Source organism: Lepidochelys kempii, chromosome 1 (assembly GCF_965140285.1).
Source record: "Lepidochelys kempii isolate rLepKem1 chromosome 1, rLepKem1.hap1, whole genome shotgun sequence".
Lineage (NCBI taxonomy): Eukaryota > Metazoa > Chordata > Testudines > Cheloniidae > Lepidochelys > Lepidochelys kempii.
This window is the reverse complement of record NC_136380.1, coordinates 133,538,886-133,564,163: the sequence shown is the minus strand read 5'-3', so window position 1 is coordinate 133,564,163 and position 25,278 is coordinate 133,538,886. Positions and strand designations below refer to the sequence as shown.

General features: G+C 40.7%; 1 protein-coding gene across 1 annotated transcript in view; it reads right to left on the bottom strand.

The window, feature by feature from the left end:
* The window catches only part of WWC3 (WWC family member 3), a 171,655-nt gene that overhangs the window by 5,345 nt on the left and 141,032 nt on the right, over positions 1 to 25,278 (bottom strand). Inside the window, exons 12-20 of the mRNA XM_073354676.2 lie at positions 21,487 to 21,607; positions 20,206 to 20,283; positions 18,821 to 18,907; positions 17,174 to 17,366; positions 13,511 to 13,678; positions 12,506 to 12,657; positions 5,278 to 5,434; positions 3,944 to 4,108; positions 959 to 1,051 (exon numbers count right to left, since the gene is read on the bottom strand). Coding sequence (XP_073210777.1) covers positions 959 to 1,051; positions 3,944 to 4,108; positions 5,278 to 5,434; positions 12,506 to 12,657; positions 13,511 to 13,678; positions 17,174 to 17,366; positions 18,821 to 18,907; positions 20,206 to 20,283; positions 21,487 to 21,607 — 1,214 coding nt within the window. The remainder of the gene's footprint in view (positions 1 to 958; positions 1,052 to 3,943; positions 4,109 to 5,277; positions 5,435 to 12,505; positions 12,658 to 13,510; positions 13,679 to 17,173; positions 17,367 to 18,820; positions 18,908 to 20,205; positions 20,284 to 21,486; positions 21,608 to 25,278) is intronic.

The following is a 25,278-nucleotide window of genomic DNA, read 5'->3' as shown; positions in this document are numbered from 1 at the left end:
TCTTAGCTGATTCAGGCAGACATTTCATGCATGTCTTTAACTCTTCTGGCACGGAAGTTTTGGAAATAACGTACCAATCTCACTGTGACAAGACTAAACATATTTTGTATTTCAGGTATACTATTTCAATTCGTGTTTGATGGCAGATCCAAATTTTGGTCTCAAAAAACTAACCACCTTTTCCAAGTAAGATGTCTTAGTCCATAAATATGCATAGGGTTGTGAACCAAGTGTTCTTATTTACATACCTTCTGCTGCCATCATGAAATTCTTACTGTTAAATGATGACTTCAGGAATAGCTTTCAGCAAAGGGTGATGTACAAACTACACCACTCAGGAGTAAACTCAAAATGCATTGTGACTCAGGAGACACATCCTGAGTAAAAACTCCTTCCAAGCTTCCTCCTTGCTCTGAAGGTGGTAGCAATTTGCTACTCATCTCTTCCAGCAATAAGTTACGACACCTGCACTGGCCAGAAAGTATGGGGGATGAAAACAAGGCTCCGCACACTCCCTGCCCCCCTACTCTGGTAAGAGACTAAAGGGGCACTTAACCTTGCTTACTTCTGAACACCTAGGACCAAAGTCTAGGTGGACCACAGAGGGTTGTGACCGGGATTTCTAATTGGTCTCACCGCACTTTGTGGGTATGCAGCCAAGCACAGTCTTACCGATAGCATTTTAACACACTGGAGAATTAAACCAATCCATAATCAGAATTGATTTAAATTGGTCATTAGGTGACAAGCAAGTTTTTGCAGTTGTTTATGACTGTATCTCAAATATCTGTCTCTTCTCCTAAAAAAAACCCAATTAATTTATTACATTACAGTATCAGATGCTTCATAAAAATTGTCTTAAATACACCTTTGAAATCCAGGTCAAAGTACTGCTGCTTCACTTTGTAAAAAAGGTCTCAGCAGAGAAAAATCCACATGCTCATATACTGTAGTATACCTGCTTATAGCGCAAAGTACGCCTTTCCAATGTATTGCGGATGAAGGGTGATTTCCTTGGCAGGGTTGAACTGTCACTGTCACTACGATACAGCTGATTAAAAAAGATATTAAACATAAATGGACATTTATTCATGGTTGCTTTGGAATCACAAATGTTACAAGCTTTTAATTGGAAACAATGCTAGACAACAGAATACTTTTCTAGGACACTTGGGATTTACTTACATTAATGGACAAAAGTTCTCAGACTGCATCATAAATTCATACTTGCCTTCACTTTAAAAAAATTCTGTTGTGCAGTTTCTGAACAATGTTTATTTGTTAAAAGATGGTGCACGTGCTTCACTATGTTTCTTTTTAAATTGCCAACAGATTGTTGTGGTTGGCAACAGTGATCTACCATCAAAAGTGTTTATTGTTGTGTATAACAAGCCAATCTCCTTAGCGTATTTGCAAGAAGGTGGCATGTGACCAGGATTCATCACTGAATTTGGTCCGCTGGTGTCATAAATATAAAGGGAAGGGTAAACCCCTTTGAAATCCCTCCTGGCCAGAGGAAAAATCCTCTCACCTGTAAAGGGTTAAGAAGCTAAAGGTAACCTCGCTGGCACCTGACCAAAATGACCAATGAGGAGACAAGATACTTTCAAAAGCTGGGAGGAGGGAGAAAAACAAAGGGTCTGTGTCTGTCTGTGTGATGCTTTTGCCGGGGACAGAACAGGAATGTTGTCTTAGAACTTAGTAAGTAATCTAGCTAGGTATGTGTTAGATGATGATTTCTTTAAATGGCTAAGAAAATAGCTGTGCTGAATAGAATGAATATTCCTCTCTGTGTGTTTTTTTGTAACTTAAGGTTTTGCCTAGAGGGATTCTCTATGTTTTGAATCTAATTACCCTGTAAGGTATTTACCATCCTGATTTTACAGAGATGATTCTTTTTTACTTCTATTAAAAGTCTTCTTGTAAGAAAACTGAATACTTTTTCATTGTTCTAAGATCCAAGGGTTTGGATCTGTGGTCACCTATGCAAATTGGTGAGGATTTTTACCAAACCTTCCCCAGGAAGTGGGGTGCAAGGTTGGGAGGATTTTGGGGGGGGGAAGACGTTTCCAAACTACGTTTTCTCAGGAACCCAGATAAAGTTTGGTTGTGGCAGTGGAAGTCCAAGGGCAAAGGGTAAAATAGTTTGTACCTTGGGGAAGTTTTAACCTAAGTTGGTAAAGATAAGCTTAGGAGGTTTTCATGCAGGTCCCCACATCTGTACCCTAGAGTTCAGAGTGGGGAAGGAACCTTGAGAGCTGGTTAGATCATTAGCTTTCCCAGCCAAAGCTGGGTACTGACAGCGAGCGCGACATGAACAGTGATCCATGCCAATGTAAGGGGACTGTTGGCCCCTTACTGAAAGTTAGTGGGTTTTTTTGGCCCTCTCCCAGTATCAAAAGAAAGGGCCAATGAGAAATCAAGACCCTGAGACAGACAATCCCCAGGGCCAATGCTCCAGGTCAGTCTGATTGACAGGGCAGGCCAGCCAATGAGGGAGTTGGGAGTCCAGGGTCCTGTCCCTCGGTGTGAGCTTCCAGGAGCAGAGTGGGTTGGAGGCAAGGAAAGAGCAGCAGCCAGAGCCAGAGAGATCCAGAGAAGCAGCCCGGAGAGCAGAGCTGGGAGGCAGAGCAGCAGCCGTGCTGAGGCAGAGTGGAGCTGCAAGTGGAGCAGCCCGGAGCCGGGTGCGGTGAGCAGCTGGGGAGAGTGAGGGGGGAGAGTGAGGGGGGACCCTGGGCAGGGGGCCCAGCGCAGGGAGACGCCCGTGGCCAAGAGGCCTTGCAGGCTGGACTTGGGAGGGGATTGTAACCCCGACGGGGGCAACGCTGGGAAGAAGGGTCCTGCCACCTAGAGCCTGAGGGCGTGTGGCCACCCCCAGAGCGAGTGTATCACCACAGCACAGCCACGGCCTGGGAAGGCGGCCTTGGACATGTGAGGAACAGACTGAACTTCCTGGACATTCCAGGGACAGCTATTTGTGGTTCCCCCATACTCACAGGGTAGGGTTATAAGTTTTCCTTTAACCTTTCCCATATTTTCCCTAATTTTTTTTAATTAGTTGCTATTTAATAAATCGTATTTGCTTTGAACTATATGCAATGACCAGAGGGTCAGGGAAGCACCCAGTGCAGAGAGAGCACCCCGGTGTGGGGCACTCTATCCCCGGTCCTAAGTGAGCACAACAAGGTTGGGGGGGTCGAGCCCCCCAGGAAACCTTGCCCCGGCCTTGTTGGGGTTATGGGACTCTGCCGCACAGGAGAGTGGAAGGGGAGATAAGGCAGGCCTCTGTATAAAGGGAGTGGGAGTGAGGACTCAGACCTTTTGCTCACCAATTCCATCAGGGTGGTGTATGAGCCAGGAAAGTTCCTCACAACAGTGGGACTATTCCCCCACTTACACCAATGTCACTAAATTACTAGCTTTTCAGATTCAGTGAGGTGTCTGCTTTAAACAGTATATATTAAAATAGTATCTAGCATTACATAGTCCTTCACTTTGGATAGAAACGTGCAGCAATTTTATCTGAGCCTCTTGCAGAATGCGATAACAATGCATTTTCAAGGCGTGTCAAGTGGCTGCTATGTGAGTTATTATTTGTATTATGGTAGCAAGAAGGAATTCTGAACAAGGATCAGAACTCCACGATGTTAGACACCAAACAGACAAAAAACAAAGAAAAGTTATGTTATGGAAGTCAGCAGTATCTAGCATAAGACTCCAAAAGACTATTCTATCATTTAATTCTTAGTATTTTATAGAGAAATAGGTTCCTATCAGTGAACTCTTTCCAGTGATGATAATTTAATGCAGTGTAGAATTTTTGGCTGAACATTAAAAAAAAATATAAATCCTAAATCGTGTAAATATTATGTAAGTATTGAAAAAGCACACTTTAATACACTTTCTGCTTCTGAACGTAAAACCACAAACAATTTCTACTCACTCTGCAAACATACTGACTTCGTGCTCCAGGTGAGAAGGTCTGTGATCGAACAATAGTGCTACTACGAACAAAAGCAGAACCACGGGGCCTTCGGCAGGTTCTCTCTTTTGGAAGAATAGCGACTTCTTCTGGGAAGAGATCTTCTGTGTTAGTTTCTTTATCCACCTAGAATCACAGCCAAAAACAGTACTTTTACTCCACTGACCTCTTCTACAACAAAAGCAGAAAAACTTGTTAGTTATGATCTAGTTGTAATTAATATGTCCAGTGCATGAATCATCTCTCATTTAAGAAACCATAATTCTAAAACCACACAATTCAAAATAGTGGGACTGGTTTGCAAGTGCTAACAGCCTTTCTGCTGGGCCTTAAACCATAAAGAGATTAACATGTAGCATTCTGTAGCCACATCACCAAATCTGCTGGACTGGACAGCTGCCTAAGCTCTTACCTCAATGGATGGAGAGAACTAAATCACTTTTCAGAAAACTGTGCTGATTCTCGGGAAGGGAGCAGCCCCGCCACTAAGTCAGTACAAAGGTAGGGAGAGGAGTCAATCACGAGGAACCCGGAGACTTTGAGGATATCACAGAAAAAATCAAAGCATTTGGAGATTCTGAACATATAAGTTTTGAACCAAGCCTCCAAACTTTTAGATGGCTCACTTAACTGTTCTGTATTACCCAACCACAATGTGACACTGAATGGTGCACCACACTCTGACAGGACAAGTTTCTCAGCACGTGTAAATAGATGTAGTTCCATTGACTTTCTGTGAGTTTCCAGAAGCTGATTTAAATGACGTACAGCCTTCAACACACCAAATTTGGTCTGAAAACCAGCTACGTTTATTTTAACACGGTGAAAGTAAGGTAACAAACTTAACCTTTCAGTTTTTACATTTTAAAAATCTTCCACGAATGCGACATTGGTATGAGTATTTGCATTTGGGAATGGCCTTCTCCAAAACACTTCTAGGAAACACAGTTACTGAGTGTAAGTCTATACTCACTCATTATGCAGGAGCAAAAATATTTTACCTTACGAGCTGACAAAGTGATTCTGTTCAACAAGAAACTGGACAAGTATCCCATTATAGGAAGTAAAATTAAGAGACAACACGCAGTTTTCCCCCAAAAGTAACTAAAAAGAGTAAGTTTAACAACTCAATATAGAGTATGATTTTCAGCATTGCAGACAACAATAGGTCAGGGTTCTTGATGCAGCTCTGATTTTATTTTCTGACCAAATGACACAAGTTCAGCTAGTGCCAGTAATGCACAGTGCGCTAGGCATTTGCCCGTCTTCAAGAGTATAGTGTTTTCTCTTCTTACCTTTAGGGGTGGAGGCTGCACTTTACCAGAACTGTATTGACCTGCCTGAACTGCAAACATATGGCCACGTAACGAATCGCCACAACATGCCTCTGGATAAGGTGGGCTGGTCTGAGTGCAATTACATCCACTGTCAACAGATTCTGCTTGCCAACTCCTAAGGACAGAACATTTCAAGGAACTTTCAAGAAATGTGATGGAACTGTGCAAAAATATATGCTGTGTTAATGAATTTCAACATCCAAATCTTCAAGGATAAGTTGCCTTTTAAAAAATTTTGTTCCTGCCGTTCTGATTCATTCCACTTGAATGACGTGATTATCCTATTTGGACCTCTAAGGTACACAGACAAGCCATTAATTTCAGATCTTTCATGTAAGAACCAGCTTTTCTAGTCATCCCAGCCAGTCACTTCCCAGCCTTGAAAAGAGCATTAAAATAAATAAAAGGACAAAATGCCTCTCAAACAACAAACTAACAACATGAAAAACAGTGATGTATAAAATAAAAGACTGCAAAGGTTGGATTATTTAGCTTGTAAAACAGAAGAGCAATAGGAGCACTAAGTGAAGGTATTCAAAATTATGAACACCATAAAGAAAGCGGCCAGTTCCTCTTTTTAAAATCTCTCTTATAACATGAAAAGAAAGGAACATTGTGTAATTAAAAGGAAGAAGAATATAGAACTCCTTAGTTATGCAGTTTATGAGGGCATTTTGTGATGTGATATTCAATATCAAGACTCTGTATAAAGTGGGCAGTGGGAGGGTGGTATCAAATCTCGCTGTTTGTTTTCTGAGGGATTCATCATACCATGTGGCTAGCTTTGGGGGAATACACTTTTTTTTTTAAATGGTTCAGGTCCATCTTTCCGGGACCTACCCCTTTTCTTAAATAGATATAGCTATACCAGATCAGGCTGCTGGTACAGTTAATCTGGTATAATGCCTCCAGCAGCAGATCCTTAGCCAGTTGGAAGTTGGACAATTCTTGACGCTTGCAATGTACACCCGATAGTATGAGATTTGGTTGCACATGTCATTATCTTACCTTGAATAACTCCAAGTATTGTTACTAGATCTACAACTATGCAGTCACTTTTTAAAGTCCAGCCACAATGTTTTTTGCTGAGAATTTCTGCATCAATAAATACAGGTTGATCATGCACTGTGTAATGAAACAGCCTCCCTCATGCAACTTTTATCTAAGACAATACAACCCTAACCTAAAAATATCTTTTTAATACAAGCCAAAGCAAAAATAAAAATGGATAAGCAATATTTAAGGGCCTCTACTATCCTTGGCATTGGCAAAAGCTTTCTTTTCTTAAAAGTGGGTCATTCCAGGAGGTGAGACTGAAAAAGTACTTGCTATATGAAAGGAGGTCCTAGTTTTGAAAATAAAGTTAAAGACTAACCTTTATGGTTAATTTGTTGGTAGGAAAGGTGAAAAAAATATAAGGTTTCTATAAGACGAAGCTAGTAACCTGCACAACTTTTTGATGGGAAAACAGTAATACTAAAATAAGTTGTTCACTTACTGACTCTTGAGAAGTAAGATTCAGCTTTAAAGTAGCTTCGCTGATCTAACTGGGATTCTCAGCCCATATGTCCCTAAAGCAACTAAAAGGGCAGAGGTCTTACAGACCACTCACATATCTCCTGCTCCCAAGAGGAATTTCAATGTTGTCACAATGTGTTTCAAAAATTGACAACCCTGGAACTCATACCACCTATCAGCTATGTTCTACACTCATATATAAAAGACAAATGTCAAAGCATGTCAACATATTTAAGGTGCTAACTTCTGAAATGCCCTTCTTTCAAAAGCCAGGGAAAAATAGCAAAAATCTTCATATAATATAATAGCAATAAAAATAGCAAAAATCTTTGCCCATGGATATGATGCCCCATTCTGCACACCTGCTGCAGAATGTTGAGACCCATAAATCTGAATGAGAAGCAAATACTGTACCAAGTACTAACAACAGAAAAAGCTGTGTGAGCTTGTGAAACAGAAGCATGATCTCATGAGTTTGCCATTTGAAGTGCAGGCCCAGATGAGTCACTCAAAACATATCAGACTGCACATTGCACTTTAATTCTATTAAATTGCTTACCTTCATTTAGCAATGATTTGGGTTATCCAAAAGCTAGCTCTCTATTTTGAGGACAATTAAATGCAGTTTAACTTTACTCCATAACAATCTTCTTGGTATTCCCCTGTTCCCCAAACAGCATAGTAAATTTTGCCCTCTACTGCAAAGAAAATCTTACCACAATTTTTGAGATGGGAGAAGTCCTCAGAACCAGATCTGGATGGATTATCTATTTCTAAAATGGGTTTTCTGGGAATTTCTAGGCTCCACCTCCTGGGTGTACTGATTTAGCAAAGTTGTGGGTGGCAGAGAGTGAAAGGATCCTGCTATAGTAATATATGCCTGGAAAAAGAGTCATGGTTTAGCACTTTCTAGCAGCTGGTATCTCATCAGGACCACAAAAGAACTGAACAGATTAGTCTGCAATGATGTAAAAGCAGAATGGAGCTGAAAAATAAAAGAACTAGCAGGTGAAGTAGCAATTCTGGTATGAAGGTCCTTAAATCTGAATGGCTGTCTAAGAAACAGAGGATTAAAGTTGGAACAAGTCTGCAGTCAAGAAAAGTGGTAACAATTCAAGAAAAAAGTAGTCCTTTTGTTACAATACAGAATCTCAGAGAAGTAGGACTCCATAGTAGCAAGGAGAATCATAGAATCATAGAATATCAGGGTTGGAAGGGACCTCAGGAGGTCATCTAGTCCAACCCCCTGCTCAAAAGTAGAACCCATCCCCAATTAAATCATCCCAGCCAGGGCTTTGTCAAGTCTGACCTTAAAAACTTCTAAGGAAGGAGACTCCACCACCTCCCTAGGCAACGCATTCCAGTGTTTCACCACCCTCCTAGTGAAAAAGCTTTTCCTAATATCCAACCTAAACCTCCCCCACTGCAACTTGAGACCATTACTACTTGTCCTGTCCTCTTCCACCACTGAGAATAGTCTAGAACCATCCTCTCTGGAACCACCTCTCAGGTAGTTGAAAACAGCTATCAAATCCCCCCTCATTCTTCTCTTCTGCAGACTAAACAATCCCAGTTCCCTCAGCCTCTCCTCATAAGTCATGTGTTCCAGACCCCTAATCATTTTTGTTGCCCTTCGCTGGACTCTTTCCAATTTATCTTCTTGTAGTGTGGGGCCCAAAACTGGACACAGTACTCCAGATGAGGCCTCACCAATGTCGAATAGAGGGGGACGATCACGTCCCTTGATCTGCTCGCTATGCCCCTACTTATACATCCCAAAATGCCATTGGCCTTCTTGGCAACAAGGGCACACTGCTGACTCATATCCAGCTTCTCGTCCACTGTCACCCCTAGGTCCTTTTCTGCAGAACTGCTGCCTAGCCATTCGGTCCCTAGTCTGTAGCTGTGCATTGGGTTCTTCCGTCCTAAGTGCAGGACCCTGCACTTATCCTTATTGAACCTCATCAGATTTCTTTTGGCCCAATCCTCCAATTTGTCTAGGTCCCTCTGTATCCTATCCCTGCCCTCCAGCGTATCTACCACTCCTCCCAGTTTAGTATCATCCGCAAATTTGCTGAGAGTGCAATCCACACCATCCTCCAGATCATTTATGAAGATATTGAACAAAACCGGCCCCAGGACCGACTCCTGGGGCACTCCACTTGACACCGGCTGCCAACTAGACATGGAGCCATTGATCACTACCTGTTGAGCCCGACAATCTAGCCAACTTTCTACCCACCTTATAGTGCATTCGTCCAGCCCATACTTCTGTAACTTGCTGACAAGAATACTGTGGGAGACCGTGTCAAAAGCTTTGCTAAAGTCAAGAATACAATACATCCACTGCTTTCCCTTCATCCACAGAACCAGTAATCTCATCATAGAAGGCGATTAGATTAGTCAGGCATGACCTTCCCTTGGTGAATCCATGCTGACTGTTCCTGATCACTTTCCTCTCGTGTAAGTGCTTCAGGATTGATTCTCTGAGGACCTGCTCCATGATTTTTCCGGGGACTGAAGTGAGACTCACTGACCTGTAGTTCCCAGGATCCTCCTTCTTCCCTTTTTTAAAGATTGCCACTACATTAGCCTTTTTCCGGTCATCCGGGACTTCCCCCGTTCGCCACGAGTTTTCAAAGATAATGGCCAATGGCTCTGCAATCACAGCCGCCAGTTCCTTCAGCACTCTCGGATGCAACTCGTCCGGCCCCATGGACTTGTGCACGTCCAGCTTTTCTAAATAGTCCCTAACCACCTCTTTCTCCACAGAGGGCTGGCCATCTATTCCCCATGTTGTGATGCCCAGCGCAGCTGTTTGGGAGCTGACCTTGTTCGTGAAGACAGAGGCAAAAAAAGCATTGAGTACATTAGCTTTTTCCACATCCTCTGTCACTAGGTTGCCTCCCTCATTCATTAAGGGGCCCACACTTTCCTTGGCTTTCTTCTTGTTGCCAACATACCTGAAGAAACCCTCCTTGTTACTCTTAACATCTCTCACTAGCTGCAGCTCCAGTTGCGATTTGGCCCTCCTAATTTCATTCCTACATGCCCGAGCAATATTTTTATACTCTTCCCTGGTCATATGTCCAACCTTCCACTTCTTGTAAGCTTCTTTTTTATGCTTAAGATCCGCTAGGATTTCACCGTTAAGCCAAGCTGGTCGCCTGCCATACTTACTATTCTTTCGAGAGAGGGTGGGTCATGGAATCCATGTGGACAACAAATCTCAAAGAACCACAATTATCGTAGGGTAAGTAACCGTTATTTGTTCTTTGCGTGATTGTCCATATAGATTCTATTCTTGGTGATTAACAAGTCATTATCTGTTCGTTTGGAGACCTACTTAACAGTGACTGTGAGACAGCCCTTCCAAAAAACATGCATCTGATTTGGAGGCTTCTACCAAAGAATAGTGTCTTGTAGAGGCATGGACCAAGCTCTATATAGTGCTCTACAAATTTCATGTACAGGGACATTGTTCAAACAGGCAGCAGAACGTGCCTGAGCACTAGTGGAATAAACTCTAATATGATCAGGTGGATCTAACCCAGCTAACTCCTAGCATGTCCTTATACAGTTGGAGATCCACTTAGATAACCTCTGTAAGGATATAGGATATCCTTTAGCTCTACTTGCAAAGATGACAAATAGTCTAAGTATGTTCCTGAATGATTTTGTCCTGTCAATATAAAGAGACAGTGCTCTTACTACATCTAGTATGTAAAGGCTGGCTTCCTCCGGGGCTAAGTGAGACTTGGGGGGGAAAATGGGAGGTGAATGGATTGGTTTATATGAAACACTGAGACAACTTTGGGCAGTAACTTGGAATGAGGCCTGGCAGTGACCCTGTCCTTATGAAACACACTGTACAAGGAGAACATGAGGGCCTGAGTCCACCTTACCCTGTGAGCTGAGATAAAGGATATTAAAAAGGCATTTTTAATTGATAGGTGGTACAGGATAGGATTGATAGGAACAGGTGGGCGGTGCTCCTTTCTGCCTGTCAGAGGATGCCAAGATAGCGATAGACTCATGAAAACTCTGAGAAGATCTGGCCTGAGAGCTCAGGGTGGAATCTTGGCTCTCCAGGCACTAACAGAGAGAGACTGACCGGATGGCTGAGGCCTTACAGTAGTCTTCCACTCAGTGTCTGAAGAGGCTCACATTGATCTCTTGAGGAGTGCACTTGGAGAAAGACTGACAAATGGAACATTGCCACTGGATGTGTCCCTCTCCTCTGCACAGTAGACACTGGGAGTGCCCATGTCAATAGACATCAAAATATTGTACAAGGGATAGGTCTTGAATCCTAGAGATTTCGCTTCTGCCACATTTCTATTACATATCGCTAGCCTAACTGAAGTTTTCTAGCATATGTGAATCTTATCTAAGAAGTCATTAACTTTTAGTAGTATATATATTGCCAACAGGCAATTAACTAAGATAAGTAACACTAGCTCAGTGTGCAGAGAAAAGGGGTTCCATCTCACTGCCACAGGTGATAAGAAAGAACTAAGGGATAGTTGGGCCCACTCTGCCCTTTATATCCTCAGATGGAGGGTGTGAGGACATCTAGGGTTGATACAGCCTGTTTGGACACTGCTGGCAAAAAGAATCCAATCTCATGTACACGGGGTATAAGCGTGTCAACAGTGGAATCCATGTGGACAACATATCTTCAGTAAGAACTTAAGCCCTCAAGTCACTCAGGCACTTCCGAAATGTTACCTTACATATGAATAAATTCAGGATCAGTTGAGTACTTCAAAAAGAAATCACCATAATAAGAAAACTCTCAAAAGCATGATGACTCTCTGCTGAGAATTGTAATCCAGCCATGCTGCATTTTACAAGATAGTTATGGGGTTTTATAAAATTCATTAAAATGCTCCGTGGAATCAGTGTTGTGAATGTCCTTAATTTTTGCACATTTCCCACCCTGTCCAGTTGATAGCACTGTATTGTCTCTAGTGTCCAAACTGGATCTTTTTGCTCTTATTGTAAATGAGAGTAGTTAGGAAAATAGAAGACTGTGGTATTGTTAATGTATAACAAAATCAATCCCTCCCTCTCCCTTCCACCAGAAAATGCATCCTTTTATAGGATAAACAATTCATTTCTAATTTTTATACAAGGTCATACATAAACAATTTAAACGTATAAATGTGTATGGCCCAATCCTGAACACACATGTATAGGTGTTTGCAAGGTCAAGACATGAACTATCTACATTTCAATTTTGTTTCCTCTGCAACATGCAGTTTTATTTCAACTTTCCTTCATGAATACAACAGAATTTTAATTAAAGTGCAAATTATATTCTAGAAAGTGACTGCAACAATGGCACTGCAGGGTTCCCTGCTTTCTGTTTCGCAATATCTCCATGTAAAAGGTACTCAGTTTGTAACAAAAAGTCATTTTCCACCCCCTTCCTAGCTGCCATCCCTGCAAACTCAACCTGGGATCTGAGAGATAAGTTGGGTTCCCTTCTGCCTGCACGTGATGATAGGCTATAATGATCTGATACACTGAATACAGGCAGGGAGCAGAATTCAGAGTAAGATCTGTTGTTTTTACAGTCATATTTGAGGACAGAACCACAGCGTAAACTTCAGCCAAGATCTTACAATTTCTTTCTGATCAGGGTTTAACCTAATATTTTTACCTCTCTGATACAGCTTCTGCCTGATCTTCCTTTCTTTCAATCTCTAGGATTTCCTCCTCTGTGTACTCCAGTTTCACTCTCTCTTCTGCCAGCTCTCTCTCCACTGCTTCCAGCTGAGCTGTGGTCCTAGCTAATAGGGCTGTCACTGCATCCTGAAAGAGAAAACGGGTTTCAAATGAAACAGCTTAAACCAGGACTTAGCTTTTATGGAGTATTCAGAATAAAAGAAGTGTGTCCTGAATCATGACTTTATACTCACCAGGTGACCAAAACATAAATGCTGTTCAGTCACTGGAACGCTCCAGAGAGGTGGCAGCCTTTCATTGGGAAAGGGTGAATGTTTTACATTTATTTTAAATAGCAATAATAGGATTAGAGTTGAGCACTAGCATAAGTGCTTGCAGGATCTCAGCCTTTATTCTAGCAAAGTGTGGAAAACTGGATAAGATTTGTGATTTCTTTTAAAGATATTGCAAAATGTAAGATATTTTCAGATTCTTGAGGAGTATCAGTGTATACAACTGGAACAAAATACAGCCTAATATTAGTTGTCCTTCACAGAGAAGGGAATTAACCAATTACAATGCAGTGTTCCCTACAATGAAAACGTAAGTTTGATACTTCTATTTTATAAAATACTTTCAAAATACTGTTTTTTAAATCATCATCAAATACTGCAATTAACAGAACACAAAGCACTCTCCCATATTAGAAAGCTATATTTTCTACTAAAATTCAGTGGTTCTGAAACTTTGTATGACCATCCATTTTCTGCAGCCTAAATGCTGCAGATGAGTTGAACAATTAAGCACATATGATGAGCATTGTATTATAATAGAAGAAACATTCATTTTTTTTCTTTTGATGGTAACCCCTCCAACAAAAACAAAGTTAAAATTTCACCTGTGTGTGCAGATAGTATACAAATTCCACACAGGAACAAACAAACAAACTTGTAGAGGATGAGGTTCCACTTTAAGTTAATACCGATTTCACTGGCCATACCGATTTCACTGTAGCTGTATTTCCAGAACTCTGTGGAGTGCTTTCTTCACACTGGTTTTTCTCCTTCACCCTTTGTGGGTCTGAACCAGTGAATATCTGGACAGGATACCAGTGAAGCTGCATCTCAGTGGAACTCTCATGATCAGCCAGGCTAATCTGAGCGATGCCCTGTAAAAACGATAGGCCAAAATGAGCAAAGAATATACTTCCCATTCACAGAACTCTCTCATTTAATAGAAATACTGCATCAAAATAGTACACGTTATGGGTGACCAGCAATGGAAAAAAGTATAAAGTCTCCCTTGTTTTACTTATTTATGATGTATACCAAAAAACAAACAAACAAAAACAAAAAACACCTTTCTTCCCACACCCCAACCCCACAAAAGAGAATTTTTTTTTTTTAAATTAAGAATCTAATTGCTAAGTTTGATGTTCCTGAGGTTTACTGGATACTGTGTTAGAAAGCTCAGTTCTTTATCTTTTACAAAGACAGCTTTTCGCTCAAGTGTTAATTCATATATTTGAGTTAAATTGTCATTAACGAAAAAATTAATCTGAATAAAAATCACTACTGTTCTCAGTGAATCGAGTCTTCCAGCGGTGAAAAACAAAAAAAGATAGATAAGACCAGAATTGCTATGTAAAAAACAAGTAGTAAAAGCTTTCAAGCTTTCCTTATACATCATAAAGAAGCCAAATTGGAAATAAACAAAATTTGTTTCCTTTGTAAGTCACCTTTAGAAGTCCCAAAATTCAAGGGGGCAACAAAGAATGAGGGATGAAGTGACCCTAATTAAATGTTAGCCTAATTCACCCATCTGCAATTTATGCCTTTATCTAGCTAGCCATGGGACTTTATATTTCTATTCTATGAACCTACCAGCAGGGGTCTCTTTCATTGAAATGGGTTATGTAAAAAGTATGGCTTAGATCTCTCACAATACAGGTTGGCTGAAGAAGTGTATCTAACAGTACAGTAAGTTAGTAAATGTGTTCAGAAATTGTAATTTAATTTTAAGCAGATTTTAAAAAAAAAGACTTAATTAGAAAATGTGTAAAGTATTTATTTTATTTGTTTCCATGCCAAAAGTTCCCTAAGGCTCTGTTTGAACAAGTGGACAAGGGACAAATGATTGCAATGAACAAAATAAAATAACATATTGGGAAATAAATTATGGAGACTATAACAATTTTATGTCAATATTGCATACCACAAAGTAAGACACGATTCATTTGGTATATTTGTTGCATCATCCAAAAAAAAGGACTGTCTTGTTCCATAGCTGATATTTATTTTGGCTCAATATTAGAGAAAGAAACATCTTTTGCAGATACTGACACTAAACATCAAAAGGTGGAGGGTTCTATTAGAGAGGTTTGTATTTGTTTTTTAAAGACACAAACATTCCTCCAGAGTAAGCTCTGATAGAGACAGATTAGTTAAGTCAAACAAGGACTGCAAGATGGAAGCTATACAATAACTTTCATATCTTTACTCTTTCCTATATCCGTGAAATATAGGGCTACTTGGGAGAACATTTCTTAGATTCTCTCTCTTGCTTAATCAAGGCCCAATTGAGCTTTGAATCTTTTCTGTGGGAAAATCACTAACTGGGGTGGTACAGGTGAAGCGAAGGCAGCCATCAATGGTGGCACAGAAAGATGAATAGGATACATGGATCAAAGGCATGGAGAAGGCTGTAATCTTCTTCTTGGAACAGTTTTCGGAATGATAACACAGGAGATCACCACTATGAGTATGAAGGACCAGTTCACAACGAAAAGAGTATATAAGAAAATCCATTTTCAGGCCACTAAGAAAGGATGACTTGTATGCAACACTTTGAACTGTTCTTTTGTCAATCTTTGGTGGCAGCAGCAACTATAATTCTTTTACTTTTTCCAACACAATAACTTTTTAAGTAATAATATATTATTAGTATTCTTAATTGACCAAGTCTCACAGGAAGCTGTGGACCAGCATTCTATTCATTTTAATAAGGCTCTGCATTGAAAAAGTGATGAAATACAGACAGTCCTCGGTCTTATGACACAATTGGTTCCTGAACATTGCGTCGTAAGTCAAAACGTCGTAACTCGGAACCGCAATCCACACAATTGCGGGACCAAGTGTTGTAAAGTATTGTCGTAAGTCAAATCAGGGTGTCAATTCAGAAGTATTGTAAGTGCCGTTCGTCGTAAGTCGAATGCTGTGAAGTCAAGGACTGCCTGTAACACCACAAATATACAGCAGGTAATATTAAAATTTTGGCATTCTCCAAGACGGGGGGGGGCAAACTACAGCCTGTGGGCCGGATCTGGCCCATCAGGGCTTTGGATCTGGCCCATGGGATTGCCACCCCATAGCGTCGCGGGCCCCACCACTGTTCCTGGAATCAGCCGGCACCACGTCCCTGCAGTCCCTGGGGGAGGGGAGCCAGAGCGCTCCGCGCGCTGCCCTTGCCTGCAGGCACCGCCCACCGCCGCTCCCATTGGCCAGGAACAGGGAACCATGGCCAATAGGAGCTTGGGGGAGGTACGCACAGGTGAGGGCAGCATGTGGAGCCCTCTGCTACTCCCTCCCCCAGGGGCCATAGGGACATGGTGCCAGCCGCTTCCAGGAGCAGAGCAGTGCGGGGCCAGGGCAGGCAGGGAGCCTGCCATGGCCCCGGTGCACACAGCTGCCACCCCGAAGCTGCTCCAAGTAACCGGCGCTGGGTCGGAGCTGCACCCCGAACCCCTGCTGCAGCCGGCACCCTAACACCCTGCCCTGAGCCCCCTGCCGCACCCCTCCTACACCCCAACTGCCTGCCTTGAGCCCCCTGCTGCAGCCCACATCCCTGCTGCACCGAACCCCCTGCCGCACTCCTCCCTGCACCCCTGCCCTGAGCCCCCTCCGCACCCTCTCCTGCGCTCCAACCCCTTACCCTGAGCCCTTTCCTGCGCACTACATCCCAACCCCACATTCATGGCCCTGAATGCAATTTCCTCACGCAGCTGTGGCCCTCGGGCCAAAAAGTTTGCCCACCCCTGCTCCAAGATCTGTAATACTCTATTTTTAGCTAATTTCTTTGAACATTTAGAGAGGGATTTTCAAAAGTTCCTAAGTGAATGAGAAGCACGAGCTCATTGACTTTGAAAATGGCTTCTGAAAATCCCATCCTTAAATTATATTTAAATTACAGGCAGTCCTCAACTTTACGACGTTCAGCTTATGACGAACGGCACTTATGACACTTCTGAATTGACACCCTGATTTGACTCATGACAACTGGTTTTGACTTTACAACGCTGGGCCCTGCAATGAAGTGGATTGTGGTTCCAAGTTATGATGTTTCAACTTATGACACAATTTTCAGGAACCAATTGTGTCGTAAGTCCAAGGACTGCCTGTATTTCTTGTTAGTTAGACAGACCTCAGACAGACAATTATACCAGTTATTCTTGTTATCTACATGGAAAAATACCCCTGATGATGACTACTCCAAAAAGATGCTCTGTATCAATACACTCCCTTCAGATTCCAGCTACATTTCTCTTATGCTTCAGAAAAAAATTAGTCCTTTTGGTGTCCTTTGCTGATACGGAAGTGACTTTTATTAAGGAACTTAGAGCACACAATATCATTATTTTTTTTTCCAGGAAAAATGGACCATTTACCAAGAGTTCTTCTTGCTGCTGGTGGTCAACTGAACAAATATACAGCTGCAGCGATTTTAATTTCAATGCACTTGAATGCACCGGGATTCGGAAAACGTCATTAAATATTAACGGGGTTTGGAATTCCAAAGCTCTAGAGCAGTAAGTGGTAGGTGTGCCTGACTCCAGTGGAGGTAAGTAAACTCGAACATGTCTGAGAAGAGAAAAACAAGCAAAAACCAGCACAACTGAAATAAAGAAAGCTAGGTTCAAATTATTTTTTAAGTTTCTAAAATTTAAACTGAACAATAAAAATAAATGTAATTTCTACATTACCGACACACGCTTGCAACTCTTCATTAATGGAGTTTAGTCTTGCATTCGTTAAGTGAAAAAAACACAAGGTTGAGCAGTTCTTCCACTTTCCAACTTTACTGATTAACCCGGAGACATTACAATATAGCTCTTGTTATTGTGTCCTGTTGACCCCCCCCCTCCCTGCCCTCTTGGAGTTTTGCTGGAGAAGTGAGGCAGGAGGGGAAGAAAAGAAAGGTCACGGAGGGTGCCTTACGATTGACAATCCCTTACCTGCTTCTTTCACCGATGAAACTCCAAGCCCAAATTAGTAGTCACTACCTTTTAGGATGACCGTCACTATACGTGGCTCTCTTCAGAGACTATGAAAATCTCTCTCATTACATAGGAGCATGCGTTAAACAATACAAGATGATCCTTACATCCCCTTCTATTCCCAAGAAAACCAAACCTTTGTATTCTATGTATGGCAGCAGACTAACATTAGGACAGTGACCCAGCTTATTTTGAATTATTTTTAGCTGTAGCTTGGAGGAGAGGGGAAAGAACAAGCTTTATGATCAAGAGGCCTTATGTTAATTTAAGAATCCCATTGGAATGATTTACTTTACAACGCTCATAACAGTTCTACAGTACTTAAACTTTCCAAAGTTTTCAGGCAAGTTCATTGGGCAGAAATAAAAGCAGACACCTAATTTTCATGGTCCCGATCGTTTGTCATTAATTTAGAGATATATCGTCAGCTAAGTTTCATCTGATGTTTAAATACAGAAATATAATTTCTGTAACTTTGGGTAAGAAATATTGTAAATACACCGAATTAGAAATGTAGGTATATGTTCTATATATTGTGGCAAAGAAATGGAAGGGATGAATTGTCATACTATTAGACCAGATGTAGAGAGACTATAATTCCTCATTCTGAGACTCTGTCAGATAATTTCTTTGTTAGAATTAGTTTATCTTTATGGATTCTATCCCAAATGGTCTTTATAGCTGCAAAACCTACAGAAGTACACAGTGCTCCTGGGCTTTACAGCTGGATTATTACAATTAGCTAAGGGTCATAAATCATTACTTATGCGAGTAAAGGTTGCCGTGACTGGGCCTCTAAGACAACTATTTCCTTAATGGTCACTTGTTAATGTCCCTGAATATTAACACAATGCAACCTGCCCTCCCCACACTCCCCCAACTAGATGGATATAAAATTACCAAAATTTTCACGCTTCCCCAAATATTGTACCATTTTATACAAACAGCATGTAGCCAGATTTATTGCACATTTGTGGTTGGGGCACAAAATAAGCAATGATCTGTAATAATCAGACCTTTAGTGATATTTGAGCTTACATTTTGCAGCCTTCTTTCACAAAGACACCAATAAAGTTCTTCAGCTGTAACACATGGACTAGGAGACATTCACATCCACCATCATGCCTGGAAAAATAAATTGCCTGAGTAAGTTAGCAGAACTCAGTGTTTAGCTTGCCAAATTTGGAGGGAAGAATAAAAATGTTACAAGGAAGAAAAACAACTATGTTCAGAGTAAGATAAATCTTTTCTGTATATGCGGTTGAATGAAGTTAGTTAAAATTCTGTTGACATCCAGTGTGATTCTGGGTACCACATTCTGGTAAGAGAAACACAATATTATTACAATACTACACTAAAGAACCTATTAGAACCAACAGCATAAGAATCAAGTACTATTAAATTAAAAAAAAAAAATCTCATCCATGCTACCACCCCTCAGCTACAACTGGGGCTTACCTATCCACAAACATTGTATTGCTTTCATTATACGGCTATAGTTAGAGCAGTACAACCACCTTCATGTAGATGAGGTTGTATCAGCATGAAGGTGCGTTATGCCACTAGAGCTCTTTTCATATGGGAAGGGGAATAAGCTAACACAGCTGTAAGGCACCTTTATACTGATTTAACTGCATCCACACTAAGAGTTGTACCAGTGTAACTAGATTGATAAAAGCATCTGAACATCAGTTGCAGTTTGCCGTGGTCTACATTCTTTCGCTAATTCATGCGCTGTATAAATAAGAGTTAACTTTTTCATGTCAACATTAATTTGGAAACTGAACAAACAAATTAAACCTATTAGCTGAGGATCTGTGATGCACCTCTTAGAGAGACGGAGCAGAACTCATAGCCTCGGTGCAGGACTGCTCTGCGGGCTAACAGGCCCCTGGCATAACACAGACTTGGTGGCCTGTCTAGGTGCCTGTGGCTGCCATACAGGTGGCAGTGCTACCTGAAATCCCTTCAGCACGGTGTGCTGTGACCAGCCCTCCCCCCAGTACCAGGGCTTGCAAGGGGATACTTGAGAGGCAGCCTTAAACCGGTCTTCCACTGTGCCTTACGTGACACTAAGGGGCCAGAGAAAGGGTGATGATCTCATGTACTGAGACAAATCCTCATCATCTTACTCACACAAGAATTCCAAACAATGAAAAGGATACTGTTGAAATAGCTGGAAGGATGGAAAAGTGCGGCAAACCAGGTGCTCCTTTGCCAACCAAGGTAGAGGGACCTGAATGGAATGCCTGATGGTAGTATTTATATACTTCAGTGGTTGGTACATGATATCCAGTAAGGGCCTGGGTCATGCCCACACCCAGCTACCACTGCCCTCAGTGTTCAACGCTTAACAGATAAGACCCGAGAAGGAGAATCCTGGTGGGCAGTATCTACCGAAGAACCCAAGTAGCATTACTTACAGGAATCCAACATGTATTTGTGGTTCTTCACTACTAGCAACAACATCACTGTAAACCGGGTCTTCAACATCCTCATTCCTACATGGAAAAAAAAAGCCAACTGTAAATTACACGCTGATTTGGAGGGGTTTATTTTATGATTAAAATGGATATATCCATTTAAAATGCAAAAAATGGATACAAGCTTTGTGACTTGTTTTGTGACCTGAAACACTGCAAATCAGAAAACATGGGAAAAGCTCATTAGGTAACCTAGGGTATGTCTACACTGCAATCAAACACCCACAGCCGGCCCGCATCGGCTGACTTAGGCTTCCAGGTTTCAGGCTGCAGGACTATAAAACTGTCGTGTGTATGTTTGAGCTTGGGCTCCAGCCCAGGCCCTGGGACCCTGTGAGTGGGAAAGGTTCCAAAGCCTGGGATCCAGCCCGAACCCAAACTTATACACTGCAGTTTTATAGCTCTGTAGCCCAAGCCTAAGTCAGCTGGCACAGGCCAGCCACATTTGTATTACTGAGATGTAGACATACCCATAGTTAGGCTCCTGCCACTACAGGACATTCAGCTATATGTTCTACAGTGGTTACGCTAGACCAGTGTTAAATGATTCAAGGAATGGGCCTTCTACAGCTTCTCTGGAAAAATTATTTCACAGTCCAAGAGATGTCACTTTTAGAATGATTTTTTTCCAGATATTCTTTCCTTGATTGCTGTTTTACAGTGTTTACACACTTGTATATTGTTATACACGCTCCCCTTAATCATCATTTGGCCAAGCTATACATTTTAGTTTTACAATTTTCCACAAAAATCAATTATTCCTTCCTTTTAATCATTTTTGTTTCCCTTCTGTTTCCAGAACTGTAAATAGTATTTTGTAGAATATCGTTTTCATGTTGATAAAATACAAATAGAATACATGATGACAGATGCTGAAATCAGAAAAGTGTTAGGATATGATGAGACAGCCAAAATAATTCAGCAAGAGGAAAAAGCAGCATTTTACATGTAAAAGGGAAAAAAATCGTATAGGTTGTTAGGAGAGGTACAAGGTGGAAGTGACATAGAACACCTGTGAAGATGACAGTGGAATGGCATGTAGTCAGCCTCCATTCTTTCTAAAGTGTTTTAACCTAATATTCTTACATTATTAAATATTAGGCATTATCACATATCCGGTAAGAAAAAATTATACCTATTTTAGAAATTTACAAACTATTTTTGCAGACTATGTGGTAGAAAAAGGACATTTCCAATTTATTGTGCATTTATACACCTGACCTTTTGCTTAAAGCTTCAAACACGCCACTGTCACTAGCCAGTGAATAATCGGATAGACATGCTGAGACTCGCCTGGCTCGCCTCGCCGACCTTCTTGCACTGTCTTCGCGTAGAGTTACGGCTACAATGGATGGCAAAAAATTAAAGAAAGTGTCAGGTTGCGATAATCCCTCACAATGCACTACATAAAAAGCAAATTTAATCCCTCTTAAACAGCCCAAACAAACATACAGTTGATGTAAATACAATTACACATGCTGGAACATTATTGCAACTTAGAACAATATATAAAATGGATTGGAGTTACTTTGCTGGAGAATTTAGGAAGGATGTTGATGGCTAATTTCTCCATGACAAGATAAAATAGAAACTGATCTCCTCACTATGCAATGTATTCCTGAGAGAACCACCACCACCAATGGGGTAAGCCTTAAACTGCCTCAACCCCAGCATGTATACACACACTATAGCCTAATATTAGGATTTACCTATTAACCATCCATTTATAAATGTGTGACACACTGGAAATATCCATAATGCCTATTTCTTTTAACCTAGTTAAAATGTAAAGATTTAGGAAGGAATTTGCTGTTGGCAGTATGGGGATGTTATTTGTTTTTAAACATTAATTCCTCAACCACAAATCAAACTGCCTTAGTCAGACCATAGTAGCAGCTTCTACTTGCAGTATGAGGCACACTGTCAAAATGGACCTGAACCTGACAAGCAGAGGTGGGTGAACTTTTTTTAAAATAAAAAATAAAATTTAAAAAAAAAAAAGATGATTTTTTTTAAAAAAAAATTGACATTCCCCTTCTCCTCACCCCTTACAAGCTAACTCAAACAAAAATAGTATGGACAATCACTTTCATATCATAAGGTACATAACAGAATGTATGCAAAATAGTTTTGCATATACAAGTGAGTATTGCAGTGTAGAACCTCAAATGGGCATGCACAAGTGACAGTGCTCAAGAACTGAGTGCAAAGTTATGCACATTCAAAAGGCCCTGTACGTTCTGAAATTCCATCTCTTGAGTCTCTGAGAGATTTACTTAAGTGTTTCCTCATTGCACAGGTATCGCACATGATCTTTCCAAATTTAATTTCCCTTCCCTCAAAGGCAGAATTAAAACAGAAAACAGGAAAGCAACTAAAAATGTTTTAAGGAAGGTGAGTAGTGAGATGTGGCATTCACAAGTGGGGTAAAAACAGAAACATATAATTCCCCTGTCTATCCATGCTGTGATATTTCAAGGGGTGGTTTTGAGGTGCATCAAACTGCAACAAGCAACCCTTTCAGATGACTGTGTTTTTGCACATGCATGGATGGTAAGGGACAGTACATTGGAAAAAAATGACTAAAGCATACAGCCTATTACTATGGAGAAAGTACACAATGTATATCCTATGACAAACAGAAAGCACAATTAGTTAATAAGTGCATCCTAAAGATTAATTATTTTAATGAATGGCAGTAAAACATTAATAATCACGATGGATGAAAAGCACCGTACAGTGCAAAGGGCCAGCACACTGCTGGGCATACGTGATGCGCAGGCCTTGGGCAAACCCTCTGCACTAAGGTGAATCTCAGCCCCTTTTGAGGGCAATATGAAGAGGACCACGTAATTACTTATGTCATGCTCACGAAAGCCTTCAAATTACTGCATGTGTGCAGCTGCTGGTTTTCAAATATCAGTACCTGCTGTCACCAGAAAACTTTGGTCAGGATTAAATTAATCATGTGTTTCAACCTTCTACTGGACCACTTCACAATGGAGTTTAGCTGTCACCTAGATCAATGGGTCTCAACCAACGGTACATGTACCACTGCGGGTACGCAGTGGTCTTCTAGGGGGTACATCAATTCATCAAGCTATTTGCCTACCTTTACAACAGGCTATGTAACAAGCACTAGTGAGTACAAACTAAAATTTCATATTGAAAAGGACTTGTTTATACTGCTCAATATACTGTACACTGAAATATAAGTACAATATTTATATTCCAATTGATTTATTTTATAATTATATGGTAAAATGAGAAAGTAAGCAATTTTTCAGTAATAGTGTGCTGTGAAACTTTTGTATTTTTATGTCTGGTTTCATAAGCAAGTAGTTTTTAAGTGAGATGAAACTTGGTACAAAAGACAAATCAGACTCCGGAAAAGGGTACGGTAATCTGGAAAGGTTGAGAGGCACTCAGCTAGATGACTTACCTCATTGCAAGCCTGATATACGTTACAAACTCAAATGTTAAGAAAACAATGTATTTTGATACTTGCAAAAAGTGAAAAGACCTGTGCAGAATCCAGAATTCAAACAACTAGATGCAAGAGCATCCAAGTGTTTGCCTTTGTGGACTGATAACAAGCCATGTTTACCCTCCTCCAAATCTAATGTTTCTAGCTATCTATATCTACTTAGGAAATTTAGACCTTCAATCAGGAGCATCCCAATCTCTTTCTAAATCAGTAGAAGTGTCTTTGAGCTTGAAGAAAGAATTAAGCTCTCCTGGATCATTGCTTCCCATCTTAATCGTCCAGTAAAGATCATCATGCAACAGAGTGCATCTCAACCTTACCAAAAATACAAGCAAACTTCTCATCTCCAGTTAATTAGAGGAAGCAAAGGACTGAAGAAACGATATTCAAACTATGATGATGTTTGCATAATACCCCAATATGAGGCCTTCAAGATGGCGTGTGACAGTGAGATTTTTTTATGCTACTCATTTCATTTTTTCGCTTGTCTACGTGAAAAAGTAGCATCAGCATAATTTAAGGTGTGAAATTAAAGTAGTACATTTTAACCGGTACAAAAGGCTGGATGGGCACTCTTATTTTAGTATAAGAGCAGCTTACTTTGGATTAGTTTAAGTCAATTAGGAACAGTTTCAGCTAGATTGATATAAGCCACTTTTACATCACAAAGTGTCCAGAGAGCCTTTCGCACCAGTGTAACTGTATTAGTTTAAACACCACCTCAAGTTACACTGGTGCAATTTTTCACTACATGGATGGTTTGTGTGGATATAGGAGACGAAAGTAAACCCTGCAACCATAATAGGCACTTTGCAAGCTCTCTGTTTTGGGCTGTCATCTTTTGGAAATCTGTCTGATACAAAAAATTGATCTCAAAATGCAACATGGTGAAGTCATGAATAAGTAATGTTACAACAATGTTGCAACTTACTAATGTTTTGCTTGCTGCCTGGCGGCCACGGAAACACCTGATAATATCAGGAAAATCCCACAGAATTTGGGATAGGTAGCAAATATCAGAACATGCCTTTGATTAGAAAATCAACGTGAAAAACAGCTTGACAACCAGAAAGTAACACCTCTGGTTTTGGATCTCATGTAATGGGATTTACCACTAGTTTTAGTCAAAGTTGGAAACTGGAAAGTTTTATTTAAAATAAAATTTGGTATTTCTACTGTAGAGGCAGCATTTCATCTTTTACTATCTAACTCCATATCTTAGAAATTTGGATACAAAATACTGACCTACACTTTCAGAAATGACTCGTGATTTTGGGTCAGCTGATACACCTTAAACAGGCCTGGTTTCAGAAAGTTCTGAGAATCCACTATCTGAAAAAGTGGACTTTTTAAGGTGTCTCAAACTAGCAGTTAAATAACTGAGGCACCAAAATCACCAGCTACTTTGGGGACTGTAACCCATGTTTTATGAACTTGAAGCGCTGTGTATCAGCTCAAAATGCATTTTAATAGCAGAGTTAAACAGTCTCCAGAAAATAAACTTATAATGGAGACACAAACAGACC